Source organism: Xenopus laevis, chromosome 1L (assembly GCF_017654675.1).
Source record: "Xenopus laevis strain J_2021 chromosome 1L, Xenopus_laevis_v10.1, whole genome shotgun sequence".
NCBI lineage: Eukaryota > Metazoa > Chordata > Amphibia > Anura > Pipidae > Xenopus > Xenopus laevis.
In genome coordinates this window covers 170154491-170181443 of record NC_054371.1, presented here as the reverse complement: position 1 = coordinate 170181443, position 26953 = coordinate 170154491, and the positions used below count along the sequence as shown (strand labels likewise).

Below are 26953 nucleotides of genomic sequence, written 5' to 3'. Positions count from 1 at the left end.
TGTGGCAGCTCTACACAGCTGGTCAGCAGAAGCATCATTCCTCCAAGCCCAAAAAGTGCTTAGGGCCCTGGTCGAATGGGCTCTGACTGTCTCAGGAGGACTTCTGTGGGCGGCTAAGTATGCCTGACGGATCGTCTCTCTGATCCATCGCGAAATAGTCACCTTGGAAGCTGCTGTCCCCCTCCGGGGGCCTGAGGGAATCACAAACAAGGATTCTGACTTACGAATTGAAGCCGTTCATTGTATGTATGTTGACAATGCCCTTACCACGATCAGGGAATGAAGACGGACCTCCTTTTCTTTCTTCGGACAGAAGGAAGGTACCACGATCGGCTGGTTAACATGAAAACTAGACACCACCTTAGGAAGGAAGGGGCGTACAGTTCGCAAGACCACCTTGTCTGGATGGAAAACCATGAACGGCGGGGCCATGGAAAGTGCCCCTAATTCTGAGACCCTTCTGGCCGAAGCAATGGCCACCAGAAACACTACCTTCCAGGTCAGGGAGGCAGGTCTACCGACCGCAGTGGAATTTTTTCTCTGGGCTATCCCACTCCTGTTAGATAATATCCCCCAGCTGCTCGTGAAAGGGTTCCTTGGTTCCTGATCTAGAGCCCGATGCCTCCTCTAGCTTTAAGGAGTGCTTAATGGCCCAGATAATTCCTTCCACGTCATGGGGGACTTCTCTGTCGGACTCAGGGAGATCCTCAGATGAGGCTGAGGAAATCTCACCTTCGCTTAGATAAGTATCGCCCACCCTCGTCAGCCAACTCTCCAGACAATGCTGCTAGGGGTGTCTTTCTTTTACTTGCTGACTTCCTGCTCCTAGTGAGGGGCTGAACCGACAGGTGGTTAAAAAACCTGTCCAGAGAGGAAGATAGGTTAGCGATTCCCTGCAGGCTGGCCAGGGACTGGGACAACTGAAGCACCCAAGGGGGGGGGGACTATCCCCCATAGTGTTGAGCAGGGATGCTGTAGCCCCCACAGAATCCCCGGCAGTTGTCAGAGTAGGGGAAATGTTCCCTTGACCTGTATGGTCTGTTTGTACAGGAGGGACAGATGGTTCCCCTGTAGCAGAGCAGGCTGCGCACACTGGGTCCTCCTGACCCTTGGGAAATTTTGCAGTGCATGAAGAGCATGCCAAATACGTAACAGAGGCAGAGGCCTTCACTCTCCCTCCCCTGAGAAACATGTCTCCCCCGCAGCCCTTCTGACCTCTAGCTCTATGTATATTTGATGTATATACTCTGCCTCCTCACGTACTGTACCTGACCTGCAACACAGAGGAGAGGTAGAGAGAGATACCAGTGTTGGTAACCAGAGGTTTCTGGAGTAACCATCTGCCATTCAGCTGTCCCAGCTGTAGCGCGAGACAGTACGTGATGGGTTGTCTGCTCTCAGGAGTCTTACCGGCCCCAGCAGAGGCCTGGAGTGGCCCTGACTCCTGTCACACCCCGGGTGTCAACGCTAGCCGTTGACCGTAATATCCTTTAGCAGGACCTCCTAGAGGTCGTCCTACCTCCTCAGTGCAGGACACTGATAAAACTGAATTGGGGGAGTTAAGCAAGAGGAGATAGAGGGAGAAGGAGGAGTCCAGCAATTTTTTTTTTTAGTATCAGTGTCCTGCCTCCTGGAGGGAGGAGCTTAACTTCGTGGTTAATGTGTCCTCCAAGGCCGTAAGAGAAAAAGAATTTCTGGTGAACAATCTGTAAATAACTGAACTAAAAAAACAGTTCGAAGGGTGAACAACCCCTATAACTCCTTAAATGCGACAATATATAACCACATAAGAAAATCACTCTGGGTGTCATTACCTGTTGTCACCTGGGTTACAACGGCCCGAGCCTGGGTTTGTACAGGAGTGAGGTTAGTAGTGACAACGGCTCCTCCAGTTACTGAAGTAACAGCTCGTACCCCCTGGCTAGTTGCTATGGTGACCATCTCAGTAGGAAGCGTTGCAGTGGCTGCTGTTCTCTGCTGGACCATTTGTGCAGTAGCATTACTTACAGAAGCAGCTACCACCGGGGACACAAGACGCTTGTTAATTGACTGGAAGGTAGCAGGGGGCACCCCAGACACAACCACACTCCCGCTGACAGTACCTAGAAGCCAAAATTAAAAGGGCTGTTCAATGTGCTCTCACAGCTTACACTGTACATCAGCATTTAAGGTTTTTCTTACCTGTAGCTATGGTAGTTCCAGGCACTGCAGTCTTAATTGCACCAGTCTGTTAAGAAGAACAAAAATAAAAAACATTAATATCCACTAAAGAAGCTAATAAAATATAGTGCAGAGAAAACTTATTAGGAAACGCATCTCAATCAGTAAGGCCTTCAACATTGGGAATTAATCCCACAAAAAAAATTCACTTTCTAAATACAGTTAATTATAAATTGAGTATTTGATGACCTGGAAGAAGCTGCCCAACCAAAAGCTGACCTACAGTGTCCATGCATGCCCAGCAAAGTTTGGCAAAATATAGGACAGATGGCTAATGGACAAGGGAAGACTGCATCCAACACCCACTTAAATGGCCTGCACTGTATGAGCTATCTTTCTACCTCTATCAAATGTGATATAATGGTCAACTGCATAATTCCAATGATATGAACCCTAATGAGTTATACACAGGAATTGCCCGTCCCATGCTCTCCACGCTACTTCTCTCGCACTCTTCCTTCTACTTCTAACTTTGTTCTCGTTCCTTCCTTCTTATCATTGACTGCTTCAATTTGTTTGCTCCAGTGTGTTCAAAATTGAAAAACAAAAAAAAATTATGTACAGCTTCTAAAATAAAGTGAATCTTTCCTATACCATTGTCAGCAATCTTTCTCTCTATGCAGGCTTTATGTAAAGTCTGTTTTTTTGACATACAATTTGCTCTAAAACATCACTGGTCTGTGTGCCCTTTGCCTAAATCTTGTAGTCAAGATGTCTTTGATATACATATACAAAGCCTGCATGCAGAGAAGAAAACTAGGTAGATATATAAAATTAGCTTGATTTCAGAAAAGGATCAGCATATTTAACAGACTGTATTTAAAAGGTTTATTACTTCCATCATATTTTTCATCATAGTTCCCGTTATTTTTCCACTATCAATGGTACCATAAGATAAAGTAAACACCTAAACAAAAATTCTTACCAGCAGTGCGGGGCTGGAGATGGGAGTTGTGCTTGTACTGGGTGCCTTGGGTGCTGGCTGCTGTTGTACTACCACCTGAGACTGCGTAACAGTAAGTTGTTGGGCTTGGCTTTGTACTGGCAGCACTGCTGCTGTTGGAGCTGGTTGTTGCCCATTTTGCTGAGGTTGCGGTTGTGCTGGACCAGACTGCTGCTGTGCTCGTGCCTGTTCTACTAAAGCCTTTAGATAATAAAAAGAAGAAGGTAGAAAACCTACAAGTAGAGTTCAATATTCCAACAATAAAGTTATAGAACCCACCTTTTTCTCCTTTGCTATTCGATCTGCACGTAATGAAGCAACCTGGGTTGGGGGAAGGGGTTTGTCATAGTTGATGCCACTGGAAGTAAAACAAATTTTTATTGTAAACTATGACAATGCACCTATAGTATCAATGCACTGTTAATAACATTAATTCTTACCTCTCTGCCAGGACTGAGGCATGCTTGGGGTTCTTCTGGAATGGATTGCCTCCAAGTCTATAGCAAATAACAAGTAATGAACGATTAAAATGAATGTGAAGGATGATAATGATCATAATGTCACTGATAAACCAATGCTTAAATAAGTGCTCGAAAGTTGAAAGTATTAGAATAAAAAAAAAAGTATTAGTTGCACTAACCCAATAGTTTAAAACTCATCCCAATCTGCATTATGATTAGCACATAATACTGTAATAATTTACAAAAATGTAAACATTTAATTATATAGCATGAAACTATAATTCATTTCTAGAACAAATGTCGCTGGATTAACCTATGTTATACTTTTGACGCTGGTGATTGTAAATGGGCACATTCCAGATTTTACTGCCAAAAATAGGAGCAGGATTGACAATCATTTTAAATTACAAAAAAGTTTTTTAGAAAGCATCAAAAGGCATATAAATGATTTAGTAATTATGTTACTTGACCCTAAACCTGTCTATTACCTTTCATATATGCTCTTAATTAGGGATGTATCCCCAATATTCACGTAACAACTTTTACTTACATGGGTTTGCTAGGCTGACTCCTCTTTCCTGCAATTATCTTCATTAGTTCGAATCGGGTAGCAAACAACTGAATGTGTGTTATACCTTCATCCTGTGCGTAGATCTGGCTTGTCCGCAAAGGCTTGGTCTTTAGAGTTTTAAAAATGTAAAAAAAAAAAATTCTTAGAACAACCAAGTTAGGGTTGTTTGGCATGAATATTCAACAGTAAATGATCACCACACACTAACAATAACTTGTTATATAACCATATACCTGCTGCATGTGTGTTCTGCACTCTACTACACTGCATTCTCTGCTCAGATAAAAAGAAATACCCTTCACAGTCTCAATGTTGGTCAATAAAGCAATTTCACTAACAATTGGAAAAGCATCAACCACCTTAAATTCTCCTTGGGTAGGTGCTCCAGCAGCTTACACCTTTGGAGTTGTAATAAAACCCTTTATAGACATTCTCTTCATCTTTTGCAAATGGAAGTGACGCAACACATTCTTTGATTTGTTGGAGCCATTTGAGTCATATGTCACAAGGCATTAAATAGCCATCAATTGGCAACAAGAGAGATAAATGCTCCCACTGATGTCAATTGCTTAAATTCATGGATGCACTCGTGGGACTGTCAATAAGAAAAACAAGACGCTGGACTATTCTTAAAGCGAAACTATTGCGAAAATGAATGAATTTTATATAAGCTTCATCGCACTGAAAAAAGAAACTTTCTAAATAAAATCAATTTAATATTATGCATAATTTCTGAAATAATCAAGTGTATCTTCACTATCCCCCTCTCAGCATCTGTTTCTCTTCATTCTGACTTCTTGCAGCAGTTGGGTGGGGTGTCAGATATTCATTGACAGTTAGATTTAATATATCTTATAGGGGGACTTCCTTAACTTGCAGATTTTATTAGAGCTCACTCAAATAACCGATTCCAGCACATACAAAATCTAGCAAAATAGCTGCCTTTTGCATAAATCCTGCATGTATTGTAGAGAAACATTATGTCTGGTGATTTTAACAGAGTGAGCACTAACACATCTTATAGGCAAAAGAAGCCCCTGAATAAGATATATTGGATCTAACTGTCAATGATTATCTTGAGAAAGGGCTGTGTTTGGTCCTGAAACGTTTTTGCTTGTTGGAAGATCCCAGTCATGTAAACCAACAAAGGCTTTTTAAATTGACGTATGCCGACATTTATTGATACTGTCAATCATTATCTGACAACCAACTGCTGTATGAAGACAGAATGAAGAGAATCAGATGTTGAGAAAGGGATAGTGATGATAAACGTGATTATTTCAGAGATGGTACAGAATTTTTAATTGATTATGTTTTGAAAAACTTCTTATTTCACTGTGCTGAAGCTTATATTACATTTTCATTGTCACAATAGTTCCCCTATTGTGGCTAGCAATAAATCAAGATCTAAATCACACTCAACACCTGCGAAAAATTTGGAAAACAGCAGTGGGTAAAACACATACCTCAATGCTATGAAAACTGGAGCAGTTTCCAAAAGAAAAGTAGTGCAAGCTGAGCTATATAAAATTATAAAATAAGAGTAAAACAGGAGATTGCATTTTTTTATTCCACTTAACACACCTTAAATAGGTTTTCAGATTTCTTCTTTGGACTGACATCATACAACAACTGAAAAAAAAAAAAAAAAGGTAAAATGATAATGTCAAGTTATTTTTATACCATAGTATACCCATATTCATCCTTAATAAGAGAGTTTAAGGAAGGATGAAGTTTAGTATATACTCCTCATAAGCATGTTCATATGTGATTAGGATGTAGGAAATGCACATCATGTGACGGATTACATTTTTAGACATCTTTGTGATCAAAACTCCACCCTCATGTCATTTACAAAACTACACTTGGTAAGCAATATTATGTTTTGTCCATGAAATCTTCACAAGCATTCACACATTAGTTGGCAGAAAATAACAAAATGCACATATTGCATAAGTGAAAGAACAAAAAAATGCAGTAAAAAAGGAGAATTAAGGCACATCACAACTATAGCTGTTATAGCAGCAACGGCCAATCTCACCTTTCCTTCTTCTCTTGGAATGATGACGTTCTCATAGCGACTGCGACACTGCTTAGATGATCGATAGATTCGACTACAGGAATTGACCACATCGCTCACAAGATCCCAGTTGGGTGTGTGGGCTGGGGACATAACTGAGAGGTTGAGAGGTAGTTCTAGAAGCTGCTTCACTGCCTGTTAAATACACAAAGATTGACAGATTGAATTGTTAGATGTTTGAGACTGACACTTAAGTATTCAGTTCCAATGCATATAAACAAGAAAGCATGTAGATTAGTGTTCTGTGATAATGTTTAGCATTTACCATTTCCAAATACAATTACCTGCAGAAGAGCCCAGTCTTCACTAATCAACCATTCTGGATTGTCTGGCCCAGATTCCATTACAGGCTTAATGAGAGTTGGAAGAGGTTTTGCAAACTGAGTTTGTTGTTTCAAGAGTATGTTTTTCTTCTGCTCCTTGCCCTCCTTCCGCACTTTAAGAGGGTTTGGCGCAGCCCGGTCAAATAGTGATCGAGGTGGAACCACTGATTCTCCATGTCGCATCTTCTTTTTGCGACCTGCAGCTAAAAGTAAAAATACAGCAGGATATATAGCAGGATATTACGTGGAAGGCACATATTATTTTGCCTTAACTCACCAGCAGGATCAGTCTTATGTCGCTTGCGCTCCTTTCTCATATAAACTGGAGGAAGTTTAGACTCCACGATGGGATTGGTATCATACATTAGGCACATAACAGAATCTATGTAAATGTCATTCTCATCTTGTGGGGGGGTTGGTGGAGTCCAGACCTAAACAGAACCATGGATTCCCTCAGTCAACATAACTCATTTGTTTGAAAAGCAACTGTACAAGAAGGATGTCAGTAGGTATTAAATGCATAAAAGGCTCTCACCGGCATTATTTCAGTCTGTTCATCTGGTCCATCATAAATAAAGTCCTAATGGGGGGAAAAAGTGATTTTTTTAACTCAGGTTTAACAAAATACCACTGTAATATATATTGTGGAGACTCACAGTTGGAGTACATCATTATCGGATGTGAATGCTACTATTCGAATTCAGTCACCTTTCAGTACACACTTACCATGTTATATGCATCTTCCCGAGTGTAAGTCAGTAGCTCCTCCTCCCCTTCTGCTTCACACTGCATCATATCCTCCCTCTCCTTAAGTTCTCGCAGATGTTTAGAGTCCCACTCCCTTTTGGCAGCATTTAACTTCTCCTGGATAAGGACAAACACCCGTGAAGGGCAAGTGTTTCAGTGAGAACTAAAGCTTAACTAAAGAAGTAGACTAGAAATGTTGTACATTATGTTTTGGGCTTCTGTACCATCAAAAGGCAACCATAGCCCTTTAGCAGTAAAGATCTGTGTGTCCAAAGATGCCCCAGTAGCTCCCAATCTTCTTTTCTGCTGATTCACTGCACATGCTCTGTGCTACTGTTACTAACTGAGCTTAGGGACCGAGGCACAATATACTACACACCCATGTCCTAATATAAGGCTGATTAATAAATAACTCGGTTTAATGGTACAACACAGCTCAGAAATCAGCACAATTAGCATCAGAAAAAATAATAAGCCCTGTATGTAGCATCAGCTTATATGGCAGGCAACCCTGATTTTTTGCTTGTTGATTTGCAAAAATCCCTAATCTTAGCTCTGCTTACTCTGCTCACAGGACACAGAGTATGTGCATGTTGCAAACACTCAAAGAAATCCAATCCAGGATGATTATTTATAGAGATGCTGAACCGTTAGCTAGGTTCAGTAAGATCAGTATATATAACCGGATACGTTTAAAAGGCCACTGTACTTTAAAAGTATCCTGTTGAAATATGCTTAGTCAATATCTTCATTGAAACTAAGGAAAACAATCACACCTTAATTTCCATTGGTTAAAAAAAAAGTTATATTTACACCTTAAGTGTTGTGGCATGATGGATCAAAGTACAGTACGTCTAACACAGGTCTAAAGAAGTTAGTAATTGATGAATGTACAAATTGGACAAGCTTAACTGCCTTAAAGAAACAGTAACACCAAAAAATGAAAATGGTGGTGGTGGCACTGGTTAAACAGGTGTTTTTGCTTCAGAAACTCTACTAGAGTTTACATAAACAAGCTGCGGTGGGCAGCCATTCAAAGCTGAATTCACAGCAGATAACAGATAAACTCTGTAGTATACAATGGGATTCTTCAAAACTTATCAGTTATCTTCTGTGTAACCTGTGCTTGAATGGCTGCCTCCATGGCTACAAAGCAGCTTGTTTATATAGATTACAGTCATGTTTCTAAAGCAACCACACCAGTTTTACCAGTGGAGGGCAACACTACATTATATTGTCATTCCTTTAGAACACTTTCATTTTTTGGTGTTACTGTTCCTTTAAATATCTGTACCCTTCCTAGGTAGCACTTGGAGTAACCAAGTCTTTGACACTACTGAAATCCCATATAGAAGGTAGGTTTTCTTTAGAATAGGTCCTATATTCCAGGCACTGATTACACTGGTCTATCCCAATCTGCTACATGAATGGGCAGATAATTAAAAATTATAATGGGAGGCACTTTCCCTAAAGTGGCTAAGCTAGGAATGGATGTTTGGATAATTCAAAGAAAAGACACTCGAAATAAAATTGGTTTACAACATATTCTCCACACACATTGGCCTCAATATACAGCTTTATATTAAATGCTCAATTTAAATCAAAATAAATACTCGGTACACAATATTGTGTATGGAAAACCACTACCTAAGAAGGAAAAATGGCAAATGACAAAGCAGATACTGCCCTGGGAGATCAGAGAAGTTACACATATCTGTAAAAGAAGCAAGTGAAAGATGAGAATGAAAAGTGAAAGATGAGTGAGAATGTCCTATAACAAAGCAAAACATTTCAAGGCAAGTCTTTCTACACACCTCAGTGCATTCATCATGGGCTTCAGCTCTTTGGACATGGAATAATTCCAGATAATGCAGGGCATACTTCTCTATGGGAGTCAGCTAAACAAAAGCAATAGAATATACATTAAAATGTGAACTAGGTAAGTAAATACAATGGCAGCAGCTAATAAAGTAGATGTTTGAGACAAGTTGCCTGTCCCAAGAAGATGAAGATGAAGTCAAATCAGGATGTAAAATATTCAGGATTAATCACTGCATACAAGCATTTTCTACTGCCTACCTGCTGCATGAGTTCAACGAGTTCCTGGAACTGGGAAGGTCCTGGAAGATCAGCTGGTTCACCGCTATGCGCATAGCTGATACCAGTAGTGGGATTTGGATCTTCTTCCACTGGGTCAGTAATGTCCTCCTCGATGCACTCAATCTCAACTAGAGCCTATCAGAGAGGAACATTAACAAAACACAACTGCAATATAAGAAACAAGGTAACAACTTAAAACATTAATTTAGTTTAAAGAAGATCCTTGTGACTATCAAAGATGCAAAATTTTGCAATTATCCGACAAACATCTTTTCAGCATATTCAAATGCTTTTTCATTAACACCACATTCATTACACACGAAAGGGTCAAGTTGCATCATGTTCTAAAATGGGGAAGGGGTGGGGTCATAGCTCATATTAACTGAATTCTTGATTTCTCATGTATCATGTTGCTTTATAGCATGTTTATCTGTTCAACTGTATTCTGCACATTGTTATTATTGAATGTTCCACAATAAAGAAACAAACAAACAAACTGTTAAATTGTTTCCATGGTCTTTCTTTTTTCAACACACACTCTGAGGTCGGAGAAGGGAATAACGAATGGTCACCCATGTTTGGTGGGTGTAGGTGTAAATTTGGGCTAGTGTGTTGGTGCTAACTTTTCGTATTATGCTTGTCCAGCCAGGAAGACAGCAATTTGTTTTGAATTTTGCAGGGCACCCACTTAGTGAGAAGAAGGTTGTATGTGGGCACCGCTTGGTTTATCTGGTTTTCTCACAACTTTAGGGCCAGGGCAGTTTCCGCCTTCCATTTTAAGGAAATGTACATGAAAACAGTATGGAAATGAATGCTCTTTTGTTAGGGCTAGATCAGTGACTTGATTAAAGAGCATCCATTGGAGGTTCACCGTGATATCGCTCTAACTATTAACTGAATTCTAAATAGAGAAATATTCTTGCTTCTTTATTCGTAATATGGAGTGTCAAGTTTGTGTATGGTTGTGGCTGGACAAGCATAATACGAAAAGTTAGCACCAGTGATGATACTGTTCCTTTATTTTGAAATGCGTAGCCCACTATGCTCAGCCAGGGAATTCAGGAGAACAGGAATCAAAGGCAAAAAATGTGTTATTAAAGGAACAGTTCAGTATAAAGATAAAAACAGGGTAAATAGTTAAGGTGTGCAAAATAAAATGCTTCTAGAATAGGTAGTTAGTCAAAAATGTAATGTATAAAGTAGCTGTTGAACATTATAGCCAGAACACTACTTCCTGCTTTTCAGCTCTCTTAACTCTCAGTTAGTCAGCGACTTGAAGGGGGGCCACATGGGACATAACTGTTCAGTGAGTTTGCAATTGATCCTCAAAATTCATCTTAGGTTCAAAAGCAAACAGTTATGACCCATGGGCCCCCCCCCTCAAGTCACTGATTGGTTTCTGCCTGGTAACCAATCAGTGGAAACCAAGAGAGCTGAAAAGCAGGAAGTAGTGTTCTGGCTATTATGTTAGACACCCAGTCACTCCAGCCTTTATACATTACATTTTTGTCTGATCAACTATATTAGAATTTTTTTTTTTTTTTTTTTGTACAGCCTATTTATTCAGGTTTTTATTTTTCTACAGAACAATTCCTTTAATGGCATTTACATGGAGAGATTAATGCAGCAATTTAAAGAAAACTGGTACTTTACTAGTGATTGATGTGTTTAAAACGAAACATCTTTGTAGAATACATGTCTAAGTGGGGGCTCTACCTGACTTCTACTGCTAGTTGTCTACATACAGAACTGTATCTATTAGATAAAGGAATTAAAATTCCAGTCTATGGGATACAGTGTACTAAAAGACAAACTTGCAAAGCTCAATTATATGCCATACATTTACTCTTACATTTTATTTACTATACCTAATGCTGTATCAGCCATAACTGTTTAAAGGTTTGGTATTTCAAGAGTTGTTCATAAGAATGAAAATAATGTAAAAAAAGATTGGAATAGAAGTACCTCCACAAATGGTTTCGCAACCTTAGCTGTGATTGTATCAGAAGGTGATGGTTCCTGTGATAGCAGCACAAACTCTTCAGCTTTTACTCTAAATCCTGAGTCGTCCAAAGGAGAGCAGTCCTCAAATAGTTCCTGGATAGTTTGCTGAAGACATTAAAGTAAACTTTTTTTAGAGCAATAAAAGAAAGGTTAAAATATGTTTTGTAAAGTATGTGTCCCTTATTAACAACGCTGCCACAATTATTTGATCTTTAAAGAGGAAGTTTACACTTTCTAAAAAAAAAAAAAAAAGTACAATAAATAGGATTTGTGTTAGAAAAGAATCATGAAAGAATTTCATATTTTCTTAGTTTCTTTGCACTTGTAAATCACCAATGGAAAATGTGTGTTTTCACTAAGCTCACTGTGCCCTCTTCTAATATTATTAAGGTAATTTGTTCAAAGGGAGAGGAACACCCTCCCATCCCCAGCATTTAAAAAAAAAAAGGAGCAACCCATTATATAGGTACATCAGAAGAACGATCATTTGTTTTATGAGTTTCACCTTGTACTGCAGAACCAGAAAGTGGTTTATTTCTAACAGGAAGTTAAACTGTTTTTTTTATTGCACTGAATAAGAATATAAAACCAGATATTTCTTAATTAATAGAAGAGGCAAAAATAATTTCAGCACAAACCCTGTTTATTAAGCTTACATTGAAAAGGATGAAGAGGGTATGTGGGCTATATTATCTCTGAATCAGTAGTTGGTGATTGGTGGCAGTACATTTGTGTCACAGAGCATGTTTGGATAAAACCTTATACCATCTTGTCTTTAGAAGTGCTCATTATCGCGAGACCAAACATGTATGGTCATATTGATTATAAGGCAAATTGAGCATGTGATGGTAACACCTCTGTGCATCAGGCCCGGACTGGCAATCTGTGGGTTCTGGCAAATGCCAGAGGGGCTGGTATAAGGTGCCATAGAAAGTCAGTATTTAGTGGGCTGGTAGAGGCTGGGTGGGCTGATTGGCCCTCTGTGTACCTGAAATGCCAGGGCCTATTTTAATTCTCAGTCCGGACCTGCTGTGCATCATGGGACTTTGAGTGCATTCTGACTTTGCTCTACCTCTGCAATTCTTGAAACTGATGGAAAGTGCAATCATATAGTATAGTATTTAAGAACTGGGTGTAGTATTGAACTGCATTGAGAACTACAGAGTACTGAATGGAATTAATATCTACCAAATTCAAAACATTTGATGGACTGAGATATAGGAGAAGGTGGTTATGGGTCTCTGCATATGGTGTAAATAATTATGAATTGGCTGTAAATAGATGAATTGTGTTAATGAATAACTGTGAAATTAAATACTTAATTATGAATTGATTTCATCAATATGATTAATAAATTAAATGTTTTTTAAATGTAATTAATTGTGTCTTCCACTGCTTATAAATTAACAGTGACAAACAATTGAGTGCAGTTAGCAAAGGAACTTTTTCCTATAGCAGTGTAATGCTTGCCTTGCGCAACGCCACTCATAGGGTTTGTTTACCTTCCAAACACTCAGTTCAATAGTTTACAGATTGTTCCTCAGAAATAAAGACGTCTTTCAATTACTTTCCATTTTTTTCCTGATTTTTCAAACTCTAAGTTTAAACTAAAGACGTATGCAAGAGCAGTGCTTCACTACGTAGCGGTACGTGTCTATTGCCAACACCTTCAGCACACAGGCAGCAATATAGACCAAGTGGCAGATCATTTCACTAATCATGTGCCCAGGGGGTCAGCATTATTCAATTTGGCGCGCCCGCGGCCCGGCACTTGGGGGGCCCTGCTTTAGAAGTTGACAAATAAAACTTTAAAAACTTACAATACTGTATTAGAAAAATGGTCACACATAGAAAATATTAAGTAATTGGAAAAAGTCTATTTTTGGTGAACTATTTGAAACCAACTGAACTGAAACAAACAATCACTTTAAGGTTGTTTAATTAAGTCTTGGTATTCCTGAGTGCTCATAGCAAAAGTAGTTTTCTTAGCAGAGATAGGATTTCCTGGATAATAGACATTTTATTCAGAAATTGCATTTACAATGCACAAAGAAAAATAATAATTAACCGAAGATAAGTAAAATGTACCTGTGTTAGGAAGGCCAGAGAATAGTCACTGCCCTGAGCAGCCACTTCCCTGATCAGATCCTTGGTTCCATTCCTCAGCAACTTTTCTTCTATTGAGTTAGCACTAACAAGTCTAATGTACAGGGAAAAAAATAGCTTAACTGGTTAATGTGGCTTTTTATACTATGGATTAACACCAATATATAAATTAAGAGTTTAGTTTTAGGAGGCACTGATGCAAATTTTAGAAATCATTCCAGAAAAATTATTTGTTGGTATTACGAAATATGATGGATGTCAGCACTGAGCCAAGGCAGGTTAGAAATAAAGGACACTCACAATAGATTGACAACATTCAAAGAATTTATGTTGAGCATCAAGTTGATACAGATGCGTCGGGGAACTACCCTCAGTTTAACAGATTCCGCTTTAATATGTTTACACAGATTAGAACAGATCATGTATATTCTAGGTCTTTAAACTTATACTTAAACTTATACTTACTCACAAATAAGAATCATTAAATTAATGTTTAGTATTCAGAAATATTAGGTATAGTTTACCTGTATACATGTATATCCTTTGATCTTCCTACAAGGTCACACCATGACTGAGTTTTTCCATCCATAACAGGATTCAAATCACTGTCATAAAATATAACTGTGTCTGCCTCCACTTGGTATGCCCCCAGATTGGGAATGTGAGTAGACAGTAGAACACAGAAGATGCGTTGGTCTTTATTAAAAGTCTTCATCAGGTCCTGATAAAGAATCAACCAGGGCATGTAAGAATCCATCACTCAAAATATACTTCTAAATACTTCTATAATAACATCAACATCTCTACAATATCAGGTGTAACAATACAATTTGCTGTGTCAACCAAGCTCACAAATATGTAATATATGTATGCAAAAGGTAGAAAAATTAAATGAAGTGTTTGCACTTAAGTAAGCCTTAAGGAAAACTGATTTCCAAAGGCAAATCAGAGCAATTACTTTATCCTCAATTAATGCCAGGGAATGTACAAGCAACAATAACCCTGGAGTAAGGATGAGGAATTGGAACACTGGATAGATCTCCGGCAAAATAATGACATATTCCAATGCAGTTTACAGCTGTAGATGCAATTCTGTGTATGGAAATATTTCATCCATAATATGCAATTTAAAAAAAAAAAAAAAAACAATTACAGATGTCTAACTTAATATATAAAATATCTACTTCCCTTTAAGCCGATTAAAAAGTCTGAAACGGTCTATACATCTGTGCTTCTATAATCTAAACGGAGCCTGAGGTGCATGTAATAGAACTCTGTGAAGTGTGAAAATAAAATGCAGCATGGGACTGATAACGCTAAATTAAATAAAAAACAGGCTTAACAGCAAACAGAACATAATTCCATACAAACATATTTAATCTTGGACAGCATAAAAAGGGTGAATTTACTTGGCACTGCTCAGAGTTGGCATGATCATCAATCCTCAGAAAGGTCAGAGAATGGAAGTCCAGAAACCGCTCCAAGATGTCCAGCATCAGAAGCATTTGGGAAAATATAAGAACCCTCCGGCCTTCAGACCTCAGCTTTCTCAGAAGGACAGCAAGAGCATCCAGCTTTCCTGTGTTGATAGGGTAAGAATAATATTATTGGTATAATTGGTTTGTCCCTGAGGAATAGCAGTTTGTAGTTGGAACTTTGTAATGAAAACACTTTTTGTTTGAGCAGCTCTCACAAGTGTGGTACTTTTTCCTTTTATATTTAATTTAACATTTTCCTTTATTTAGAAGAAATGACAACATAATAAATGAAAATAAAAGTTGTATCCCTCAAAGAGGAAATATTAGCAGGTACAAGATCTTACCTTCCCTGGCTCCCAATCTCATATTGAATAATAAATTCAGACTACTAACACTCACATTGTAGGCTATTAAAAGTGAAGCCCCTCCTTATATCTCAGGTCTGATCCTAAAATACAATCCTTCACTCAATCTACTCTCTGCATCTGACACACAACTTTAATCACGTCATCCTATTGCGGACGGCAAGACTCTGGCTTCTGCCTGTCTCTAGAACTGCTTTGAGCCATCAGACTCTGCTTTTCCTTCCAAATTCTCCCTATAGACCCACCTGTTCAGAGAAGCATGTTCAAAGCATCTTGACTGATTAAATAAGAACTTATCATAAATCACCATTTGCTATGTTTCAAAGGTAGCCTAACTCCTTCAAAATTCCAAGGCACAACTGCACTTTAATCTGCTCTCAGCTCAAAACCCAAATGCTGTTCAGAGCATGCACAAAGCCATACAGGATACTCATTCATCCTAACTTCTAAGCAGCATTGTTTTTTGCAGTACCAAAATGAGGTAGAAAATGCATTGATATTCTAAATGGCTAATCCGTAATTGGCAAGAGAAGCACAGCCTCAGAAAAATGCATTATACCCTCCTCTGTTAAAGGAACAGTAACACCAAAAAATGTATGTGTTTTAAAGAAATGAAAATATATTGTACTGTTGCCCTGCACTGGTAAAACTGATCTGTTTGCTTCAGAAACACTACTATAGTTCATATAAACCAGCTGCTGTGGAGCAATGGCGGAAATTGAAAAACGGCTATATGGCACAGGTTAACAAATGGATAACAGATAACACTATTGGACAGACAGAGCTTATCTGTTATCTGCTGTGTAACTTGAACTTTTTCCCCTTTGAATGGCTGCCCCCATTGCTACACAGCAGCTTATTTATATAAACAATAGTTGTATTTCTTAAGCAAACACAGCAGTTTTACCAATGCAGGGCAACACTAAATTATATTTTCATTACTTTAAAACACTTTTATTTTTTGACGTTACTGTTCCTTTACGGTGGCTGTATGTCAGAAAAATTAAATGAAGTGTTTGCACTTAACTAAGCCCTAAGGAAAACAAGTTTCCAAAGGCAAATCAGAGCAATTACTTTATCCTCAATTAATGCCAGGGAATGTACAAGCAACAATAACCCTGGAGTAAGGATGAGGAATTGGAACACTGGATAGATCTCCGACAAAATAATGACATATTCCAATGCAGTTTACAGATGTAGATGCAATTCTCTGTATGGAAATATTTCATCTATAATATGCAATTTAAAAAAACAATATCAGATGTCTAACAATATATAAAATATCTACTTCCTGTATGCCAATTAAAAAGTCTGAAACAGTCTATACATTTTGCTTCTATAATCTAAACTGAGCCTGAGGAGCATGTAATAGAACTCTGTGAAGTGTGAAAATAAAATGCAATGGGAGTGATAACACTAAATTAAATAAAACACAGTCTTAACAGCAAACAGAACAACGCATTATACCCTCCTCTGTTAAAAAGGTGGCTGTATGTGTAATTAGGGTAGTGGTACACAATGCTATTCGGGGGAGATTAGTTGCCCAGCGATAAATCATTGGTATTGGCCAGTAAGAAATGTAAACAATGCAACAGCAGCATAAAAGTGACAAGCTATATTATCCTCACTTTATAAAGCCTACCTGAGTCAGTCTGGATGAGTTTAAGATCAGGAAATGGCAAGCAGTTAGGAGTGGTTCGCTCCCTCAGTTCAGGTAAAACAGGAGCAAGCTGATCCCTCAGACCATGTTCTAGCATCTTTAAGCTATGAACGTACGCAGCAGGAGGATTCGGTACAGTCAGAATTGGAGGAGCCGCAACTACTGTCGGGACCACACAGAGAGCACTGGAAACAGGAGTAATTATTTTAACCAAAAGAAGGTACCCATCACCCAGGTGTTTCACAAACATTTCCCCCATTTACACTACATAATCTGCATGCATGGTACTTACTGATATATAAATACGTCTTGAACATAAAGAGTCTGTGCTATGCCTCATGGTAGATATTTGTTTATAATGTAAACATTAGAACCAAACTATTACAGCGTTCTATAGAGGATTCTCATCCATCCCTGCATCAGGGGATTATATAATTACACATAAAATAAGCACAATCACAAACCCTAGTGATCAGTAACAACCTGCAATTTTTTTCTTTTTTTTTTTTGCAGCATGGGAGGAAACCAATGAATCAGGAGTAATCCTGTGCAAAAAAAGGGGCAATGGATACAACTCAAAAAAATAATAATGCTTTGATTGGAAACAAACCTATAATGCCAACACTTTTAGGAATTAATGCCAACTACAGTATCACAAAAGTTGTCACTGAAGCAATTGTTTGACAACTCGTTGACAACTTTCAAGTTATTGAATATCTGAATAAATATTCTTTGATTCAATTTATTTGACTAACTATCTTTAGAAAAGAGTTGGAAGACAGTTAAGATTGTAATATTCTACTAAAAAGTGCATATTTCACCAAAATATAGGGACCCTAATAGTGCATGCAAGCAAAAAAGAGAAAGAAAGATTTCCAGAACAGGAGATGCCCATTTAGTTGCAGCTTCCCACTTCTTACAGGAATATTGCTACCTTAAAGGGGTGATTCACCTTTACGCTAACTTTTAGTATGTTATAGAATGGCCAATTCTAAGCAACATTTCAGTTGGCCTTCATTATTTATTTTTTATGTGTTTTTTTTTTATTATTTTCCTTCTTTTGACTCGTTCCAGCTTTCAAATGGGGGTCACAAAACAAATGCACTGTAAGGCTACAAATGTATTGTTATTGCTGCTTTTTATTACTCATCTTTCTATTCAGGCCTCTCCTTAACATATCCAGTCTCTTATTCAAATCAGTGCATGGTTGCTAGGTTATTTATGTTGGACCCTAGCAAAAACCGACTGCTGAAATTGCAAACTGGAGAGCTGCTGAATAAAAAGCTATATAACTTGAAAAACACAAATAATAAGAAAATTAAAACCAATTACAAATTGTCTCGGAATATCCCTCTTTACATCATACTAACAGTTAATTTAAAGGTGAACAACACCTTTAAAACAAATCTGAAGCGTTATAAACACATAAAGCTTAGCTTTTTAGTATCAGTTAGGACTTCAAAGTAAATACATACATATTAACAACACAGTATATTTCCAGAGTATCTTGTTGTCAAAACTGAAGTCAAGATCTACAAAAATACAGGGTAAGAGGACACAGAAAGCATAGCTAATATAACTGGGTAGTAATAATTTGGGTCTCAAAATGATGGGACTACTTTCCCTTCCAGCAAAATAGGGAATTATGTACAACATCCTTGCTGATATGTCTCCCCTTGAAACTGTACCCTATATTCACTCTGACAATTCTGCATCACAATGAGAATGTTGCCTATAAGTATATAACTACATTAGAATTAGACTAAAACTTATATACATTACTGAATACATGCAGCCAGACTAGGATACAAAAGAATGACTCTAACCTTATAGCAAGAGGTTCCAAGGCTGTCTTCTGTTGATCATGGGATAGAATAAGGTGATGAAGTAGATTATTTGAGTTCTCAGGGGAGCAAGATGAATGGAAGCAGTTCACAGAGCCTGTCCAGCTCCATACTGTGCCCAGTGAAAGAGGCTGAGCTCCAGAAGAGTTTAAGGAGCAGAGAGATAATAGGTCTGTTCCATAGATAGGGGATCTTGCACAACGTAGTTCATTATAAACAAAAAGGCGGTCCAGGCGTTCTTTAATCACACGCTGTTTCTCTTCCGCTGATTCCTTCATTTCAAAACAAGTGTAAAGTTGGCAAAAAAATATAGCCATATAGTCTTTTGCTAGCAACATAAATATAATCATTACAACTTACTGAACATTTGCAGCACAATACTTCCTGGGAATAAAAGTGATCTACTACTTTTTCAGATTCTTATATATTTAGTAATTAAGGGTTTTTGTTTTGGTCAACCCTTGTTTATAGAACTGCTTTCAAATGCTATACTTGCCTCTCTGCTCACTAAACGATATTTCTCTTCCCAACTGTAGATACATTATCATAAAAAAGTAGCATGGCATGCATCTGGCCACTTGTATTACAAAACTTTGCACAGGCAGATGGGGCTGCAACTGAAGTACACCAAAATAATAAAAATATAGGACAAAAATAAAATTAAACAGAATAGAAAGAGGTGTTTATTAAAGAATACTGATGTTCTGTAAAAATTGTAAGTCAATAATATTGCTATTTGATTTTCCAGGAACATGTAAATTATGTGCACTCATTTTGTTAAATCATCTTTGCTCCAATACTTGATACAGAAAATGTTTTCATTTAAAACCAGTGTGTTAATCCTAACGAAAAGTACTTATAAAAACCATATTAGTCATTTGAAATTCTAAACCAGTGATGGTAGCTCTACTAGACAATGCTCAAGGAAATGTGGGTGAGATCAGATTTATGTGGTATTTATGTGGTACCACTCAGTGCAAGTGAAACTCATATACTATCATCATATGCATTCTTACAATAGATAACTTCACAGCACGACATAAAACCTGAAAGATGTAAATACCTGAGCTGGACACACTGCAGCCTGAGCAGTTTTGGGCACTGAATCAGCAGTTGTAGAAAAAGCCTGTATATTCCTCCCTGCAACAAGTCCTATGTAGATAAGAATTTAGCAGTGAAAAACAAAGAAAAGGCTACTTACCAGTAAAACAAAATTGCCATGATGTAACACTAGATATCAACAGACTGAAGGGGCCATAATAAAAAGGAGATTTTGTTACTTACCGTTAAATCTTTTTCTCTTCAGTCACTTGGGGGACACAGGGACCATGGGTATAGCTAGTACCACTAGGAGGCAGGACACAACCCTAAAACAGAACTGACTCCTCCTTCACTGGCTATACCCCCAGTAGGCGGAGCTTAAGTCAGTTTGTACCAAAGTTAACAGGAGTAATAAAACTTAGAGTAAGAAACAACCATAACACTTAATAACCATAAAATGTCTGACAGAAGTGAAGGCCTCAGTCCAGGGAGGGAAGCCCTGTGTCCCCCAAGTGACTGAAGAGAAAAAGATTTAACGGTAAGTAACAAAATCTCCTTTTCTCATAGTCAGCTTGGGGGACACAGGGACCATGGGACGTACCAAAGCTGTCCCCAGAGCCGGGTGGGACAAGAGGCCTAGGAAGACACCACCGCAGCCTGCAGCACCCGTCTGCCGAAGCGAGTGTCAGATGCCGCAAAGGTATCAAAGTGGTAAAATTTGGAAATGAATGGACTGAAGTCCATGTAGCTGCCTTGCACAGCTGTTCAGCCGAAACCTGGTTACGGAACGCCCAGGAAGTACTCACACCCCTGGTGGAATGAGCCGTGACTCTGTGTGGGGGATCCTTCCCCTTCGCTGTATAAGCTCTTTGGATAGCTTGTTTGATCCACCTGGAAATGTTCTGCTTGGTAGCCGGAGTACCCTGGCGAGGACCCGATGGAATCACCAACAGCGCATCACACTTGCGGAAGTCCCGAACCCTATGCAGATAAAACTTCAGGGCTCTCACCGGATCAAGGGAGTGCAAGGCTTGTTCCTTAGGGTTTGCAGGAGCAGGACAAAATGATGGCACAACAATTTCCTGGTTAAGGTGAAATTCCGAGATGACCTTCGGTAGGAAGGAAGGAATAGTGCGAAGAACAGCCCTGTCGTGATGGAAGATGAGGTAAGGAGCTCGACAGGAGAGTGCACTGAGTTCAGAGACACGTCTCGCAGAGGCGATAGCTAGCAGAAAAACGACCTTCCAGGTGAGCCACTGGAGAGGCACAGAAGCTAGTGGTTCGAATGGAGGCAGTTGAAGAGCACGTAAAACCAAGGTAAGATCCCACACAGGAACTGGTGTGCGAACTGGCGGAGCTACATGCGCCACTCCCTGCATGAACGTCTTGACGTCTGGAAGTAGAGCGAGCCGTTTCTGGAAGAGAACCGAAAGGGCAGAGATCTGGGACTTCAGAGACCCTAAGGACAGGCCCATGGAGAGACCGTCTTGCAGGAACTCCAGGATGTGCGGTATGGATAAGGTCCGGAACGTCACCTTGGATTTAGAGCACCACTGGCGGTAGGTGGACCAAACTCTATAGTACGCCTTGGCTGATATCGGTTTCCGTGCTGCACACATAGTGCGTGCAACCGCTGTAGAAAAACCCTTTTGGGTTAGGATCTTGGTCTCAAGAGCCATGCCGTTAAGGAGAGGTTGCTTAGGTGTGGGTGCCGGATCGGTCCCTGGGTGAGAAGGTCTGGAATTGACGGTAAGGTCCATGGTTCTGCCACGGATAGGTTGAGGAGATCTGAGAACCAAGCCCGTCTGGGCCACCGTGGAGCAATCAGAATGAGGGTGGTCCTTTCTCTTTGAAGCCTTCTGATGGTTCTGGGAATGAGTGGCAGAGGTGGAAAGGCGTACGCCAGCCGAAAGGGCCAGGGAGCCGTTATGGCATCGACGTCGTGAGCCAGGGGATCTCTGTAGCGAGCCAGGAACTGTGGAACCTTCCTGTTGTGCCTGGTTGCCATGAGGTCTACTTCTGGGACGCCCCACTTTAGCGTTAACTCCTGGAAGATGTCGTCGTTTAGGGACCACTCGCCCGGGTCCAGGGACTGACGGCTGAGAAAATCCGCTTCCCAATTCAGCAACCCCGGGATGTAGATGGCCGACAAGTGAACTTGTTGAGCTTCGGCCCACCGAAAGATAAGCTTTATCTCGTTGAGCGCTCCCCTGCTTCTTGTACCGCCTTGGTGGTTGATGTAGGCCACCGCTGTGGAGTTGTCGGACTGAACCTTCACCGCTTGACCCTTGAGGATGTGTTGCCAGTGGAGGAGACCCAGCCGTATGGCCCGAATCTCGAGCAGGTTGATCTGCAACCGGCGTTCGGATTGCAACCACTGTCCCTGGGCAGACTGGCCCTCGAGAACTGCTCCCCAGCCAAAGAGACTCGCATCCGTTGTCAGAATTCGCCAGCACGGGTCCCCTAGACGTTTCCCCTTGGTGAGATGTGGGGTCTGTAACCACCAGAGGAGAGAGGATCTCGTCAGCTGAGAAAGTTGAATCTCCTGTAGAAGGGATTTTCGTTTCCAGGAGGAGAGAATGTTCCACTGAAGTTCCCTGAGGTGGAATTGAGCAAATGGCACTGCTTCGATCGAGGATACCATGACTCCCAGAACCTTCATGCAGAATCTCGCTGTGTGACGTGGCTTTTGAAGTAGTGTCGTCACCAACTGCTGCAGACAGACTACTTTCTCCATTGGAAGAGATATCGTTTGTGATTGAGTGTCGAACGTCATACCCAGAAAAATCATGGAGTGGCTGGGTACTAGAGAAGACTTGGTGAGGTTTAGAACCCAGCCCAGGTCCTGTAGCTTGATGATGGAGGTCCGAAGAGATTGTTGAGCCTCTTGAAGCGAAGGTGCCTTGATTAGCAGGTCGTCCAGGTAGGGAGTGATGTTTATCCCAGTGCTGCGAAGCTCTGCCGTGGCTGCCGCCATAATTTTGGTGAAGACTCGGGGAGCCGAGGTGAGGCCGAAGGGCAGACTCGTGAATTGGAAGTGACGATTTTTGAAGGCAAACCGCAAGAATTTCTGATGCGGAGGGAAAATGGGGACGTGTAGGTAAGCGTCCTTTATGTCGAGAGACATGAGGAATTGGCCTGGTGACATCGCTGCGATGACAGACCGCAGGGATTCCATCTTGAACTTGCGAGGACGGATAAATTTGTTGAGCTCCTTTAAGTCTAGGATAGGCCGAACGGATCCGTCCTTTTTGGGGACAACAAAGAGATTGGAGTAGTATCCCATGAATCGCTCCGCAGGAGGTACAGGAATAATAACTTCTGCGAGAAGAAGACTGGTAATCACATTCTGGAAGGCTGATCTTTTGTTTGGCTCCTGCGGGAGTCGTGACATGAAAAACCGTGGAGGGGGAGGAGACGAAAATTCTAGGTGGTAACCACTGGTGACGACCTCTTGAATCCATGAATCTTGAGTGATTGCAGACCATGTTTCTGAAAAAAGTCGTAACCTCCCCCCACTGCCGTTGTACTTAGGGAGATGGCGTCATGCTGAGGTAGACTTGTCAGTAGACTTAGAGGTGTGCTTCCGGTTTTGCCAGGAAGATCTTTGCTTGTTCCCAAACCGACCTCTATTTGTGAATGATGTTCGTGGAGGAGAAGATCTCGATCCCTTGGATTGGGGGACACGAAAAAACTTTCCTCTACGAAAGGTGGGACGAGCCTTTGGTTGTGGTAGCAGAGTGCTCTTACCTCCGGTAGCTTGGCTAATGATCTTATCGAGGTCGGGTCCGAAGAGAAGCTTGCCCTTGAAGGGGATGGAGGTAAGAGACTTTTTGGAGGAAAGGTCGGCGGACCATAACTTCATCCAAAGGGATCTGCGAGCTGCAACAGCAAGAGCTGATGACCTGCTGATGACTTGCGTTGCGTCCAGTGAGGCTTCGCATAAGTAGTCGTTCGCTTCTTTGATCTGTGAGGCTAATTGAGACAGCTCGTGACGTGGGGCTCCGTCTGCTATAGAGGTAATGAGAGTATCGGACCAGGATTGTATGGCCCTGCTGACCCACGCCATGGCAATGACTGGCCGAAGGGCTGAGCCAGAAGCAGAGAAAACAGAACGTAGTAAGCTCTCTAATTTCTTGTCCATGGAGTCCTTGAAGGATGAAGCGTCAGGGACTGGCAGTGCTGTATTTTTGGAAAGTCGAGACACGGGGGCATCAACTGATGGGGGAGATGATCACTTGTCAGTGATATCAGCCGGAAAAGGATATTGCTTAAGGAAACGCCGGTTTGCCTGGAAGCGTCTCTCGGGTTTGTCCCATTCGTGTTGAATAAGCTGGTCAAGCTGAGAATGAGAAGGAAAAACAGGTGATGTTTTACTGTGTCGTTTAAAAAGAGCCTTTGAGGATTCGGCTGTAGCCTCCGTTTCTTGGAGATTAAGAGTTTCCAATACAGCGGAAATCAAGGAATCCACGGATTCTGATGAAAATTTGTGTGATTCCTCTGCATCATGGCCGGAACCAACCGAAAGTTCCCCATCAGAGCGGTCTTCATCCTCAGAGTCTGGAGGAAAAGGAGACTGGTGTCTGGGAGGAGAATCGCTCTCTTCATCAGACGGAGAAGGAGCTCTGCGTTTGGAAGGTCTATGCCTAGGGTTATCTAGACGGGAAAGTAGCCTGTCCAGTGACTGAGCCAATTTTGGAATTCCTGTGGCCAATTGGGAGGCCCATTCTGGAGTAGTATGCCCTCTGATTGGGGAAGCATGTCTGCTGGAAGCTGGAGAGTCTCCTTGCTGAGACTGATTCCCCTGAGGTGGAGTAGGTACTGAGGGTTCAGTAACCTGAGGCTTGCATTTAGAACATAAGGGGTCTTTGTGCCCTGTGGCAAACGTTTGCAGCATTTGGCACAGGCCAAATAAGTAATAGAAGCAGAGGGTGCTGCCCTGGTAAAAAGGCCCTCACTTGGCCCCTCAGACATTATGATGGCTAGGAAGTGGTAGAGGAAGTTTAAATACAGGAAAAACTTACTCACCCCCAATGTCTGTGAGCTACACGCTAACCTGCGAGATATAGGCAGGGAAGGAGGAGTAGCCTGGTCGGGTAGTGCAGAGAGTACTGAAGGTCCCCGTGCCCCTGCGTGCAGCCCTTGTGTCGCAGAGAAAAGAAGCGCGCGAATCCCACAGTGCGCTCCTGTGCTGCAAGATGGCGGCACGCACCGAGGGGAGTGGACGCGTATGGCGTCAGAGGCCGAGTTGCGCATGCGCGCGTGCGCGCAGCGCAAGGAAAAAACCCCGCTCACCAACAGCGCACGAATCATTAATGGCGGCGCTACAGTACCCGCTGAGGGAATGTGCAGAAGTGTAGCGCCAATAGTGCGCACTGCCTGAGCGCCCCCTGGCCCTAAGGGAATAAATCCCAATCCAAGTAGGCTTGAGGGGGAATGAAGGGAAGAGCCAGGCGCCAAGCCTGGTAAAGGAGGGATAGGGGCTGAGGATTCAGACTTACCTCCAGCCCAAGGCATCCAAGCACTCTCTTTGTCTGCCGGCCAGCTTGCTCCTCCTGCAAGGAAAGGGAGACATCAGTAGAGCTGGGTGGTCTGTGCCAGAGCACAATGTGACCCCGGAGACAGGCTCCCACGTTGGGGGATGACATTAGAGCCTTTACTCAGTGTAAAGGGTCCGCATTGCCCCTGGTGTCAGCTTAGCTGACTGAGAAGTATTAGCAGAAAATAAAAAACGTCCTAACCTCCTGAGGACACAACTCAAACTGACTTAAGCTCCGCCTACTGGGGGTATAGCCAGTGAAGGAGGAGTCAGTTCTGTTTTAGGGTTGTGTCCTGCCTCCTAGTGGTACTAGCTATACCCATGGTCCCTGTGTCCCCCAAGCTGACTATGAGAAAAATATATGTTGATTCACCATACAGCTACAGTCTATTAATTATGTCACCTACCCTCCTTTTGGGCTAGATCAGTGATCCCCAACCAGTGGCTCATGAGAAAGATGTTGCTCACCAACCCCTTGGATGTTGCTCCTAGTGGCCTCAAAGCAGGTGCTTATTTTTTTTAATTCCCACCTTGTAGGCAAGTTTTGGTTGCATAAAACCTGATGTACTGCCAACCAGAGCTTCATGTAGCTACCAGTCCACACTGGACCTACCAACAGCCAATCACAGCCCTTTTTGCACCCCCAGGAACTTGTTTCATGCTCATGTTGCTCCCCAACTCTTTTTAAAATTGAATGTGGCTCACCGGTAAAAAAGGTTGGAGATCCCTGGGCTATAGGTTAACGTCTCAATCCCAAATACTAAGAAGCACCATGTATCTGTTTAAAGAAAGCCTTACCTACATTTTTGGACTTCTTCTTAATAAATTTTACCACAATATCTAAGAGGATATTAAGTGCAGAGTCAGTTTAAAGTGTTGCCGGGATTTTGAATAGGCGTTTTAATTTAACTAAATTTGAAGGCTATACAGGTTATGGTAAAAATATGACCACATTAAAGGAAGAAATGGTCAATCCCAGAACAACAATACACGCAGCACTATCTGAAATCATGCACAATGGGATTAATATCCTCAGGTTTTGGATTGGCTACGATCTGCTGTGTTTTAACCACATCAGTACCTAACATTGCATCCGTGGACATAATTACTGAAAATCACAGAATCCATTTATATACCATCTGTCTTTATAGCCTTATAATACACAAAAGCCATGAATATCTTGTAAATTATAGCTTTATAAACAGTGACTTGTGATGTCATCAGCTATAAACGGTGAGTAGTGATGTAATTTCTGTCACATGACTCAATAAAACTTGTGTATTATAATAAAGTACCCCTTGTTGGAAAATATAAGGATATTAAAAGTAACCTCGGAGTTCCAAGAGGTTACTTTGGCCTCCTGCTTTTATATGTTCATGGAACTCCTCTGTGACTTATACTATCCTTATATTTTACAATAGGGGGTACTTTATTCACTATATATCGCATTGATGTATTTCAATACAGTTAT

General features: G+C 41.0%; 1 protein-coding gene and 2 non-coding genes across 8 annotated transcripts in view; all 3 read right to left on the bottom strand.

Moving 5' to 3' along the window:
* LOC108716231 (E1A-binding protein p400) overlaps positions 1-26953 on the bottom strand; it is an 81759-nt gene that overhangs the window by 14210 nt on the left and 40596 nt on the right. For 5 of the 6 annotated variants that reach the window (XM_018262356.2, XM_018262367.2, XM_018262373.2 and 2 more), the window contains 21 exons: positions 19966-20054; positions 18885-19174; positions 17041-17243; positions 14965-15134; positions 14080-14276; positions 13538-13649; positions 11411-11554; positions 9425-9580; positions 9160-9243; positions 7325-7462; positions 7134-7178; positions 6876-7029; positions 6560-6801; positions 6237-6410; positions 5780-5827; positions 4175-4302; positions 3604-3660; positions 3443-3521; positions 3146-3364; positions 2182-2227; positions 1815-2102 (listed from right to left, as the gene is read on the bottom strand). In XM_018262356.2, the coding sequence (XP_018117845.1) occupies positions 1815-2102; positions 2182-2227; positions 3146-3364; positions 3443-3521; positions 3604-3660; positions 4175-4302; positions 5780-5827; positions 6237-6410; positions 6560-6801; positions 6876-7029; positions 7134-7178; positions 7325-7462; positions 9160-9243; positions 9425-9580; positions 11411-11554; positions 13538-13649; positions 14080-14276; positions 14965-15134; positions 17041-17243; positions 18885-19174; positions 19966-20054 (3063 nt within the window). The remainder of the gene's footprint in view (positions 1-1814; positions 2103-2181; positions 2228-3145; positions 3365-3442; positions 3522-3603; positions 3661-4174; positions 4303-5779; positions 5828-6236; positions 6411-6559; positions 6802-6875; positions 7030-7133; positions 7179-7324; positions 7463-9159; positions 9244-9424; positions 9581-11410; positions 11555-13537; positions 13650-14079; positions 14277-14964; positions 15135-17040; positions 17244-18884; positions 19175-19965; positions 20055-26953) is intronic. The other variant, XM_041567188.1, reaches the window with a different exon arrangement.
* Positions 14451-14577, bottom strand: LOC121396248. Its single transcript, XR_005962905.1, has one exon. It is a non-coding gene; the product is annotated as a small nucleolar RNA SNORA49 (small nucleolar RNA).
* On the bottom strand, positions 16410-16536 carry LOC121396249. Its single transcript, XR_005962906.1, has one exon. It is a non-coding gene; the product is annotated as a small nucleolar RNA SNORA49 (small nucleolar RNA).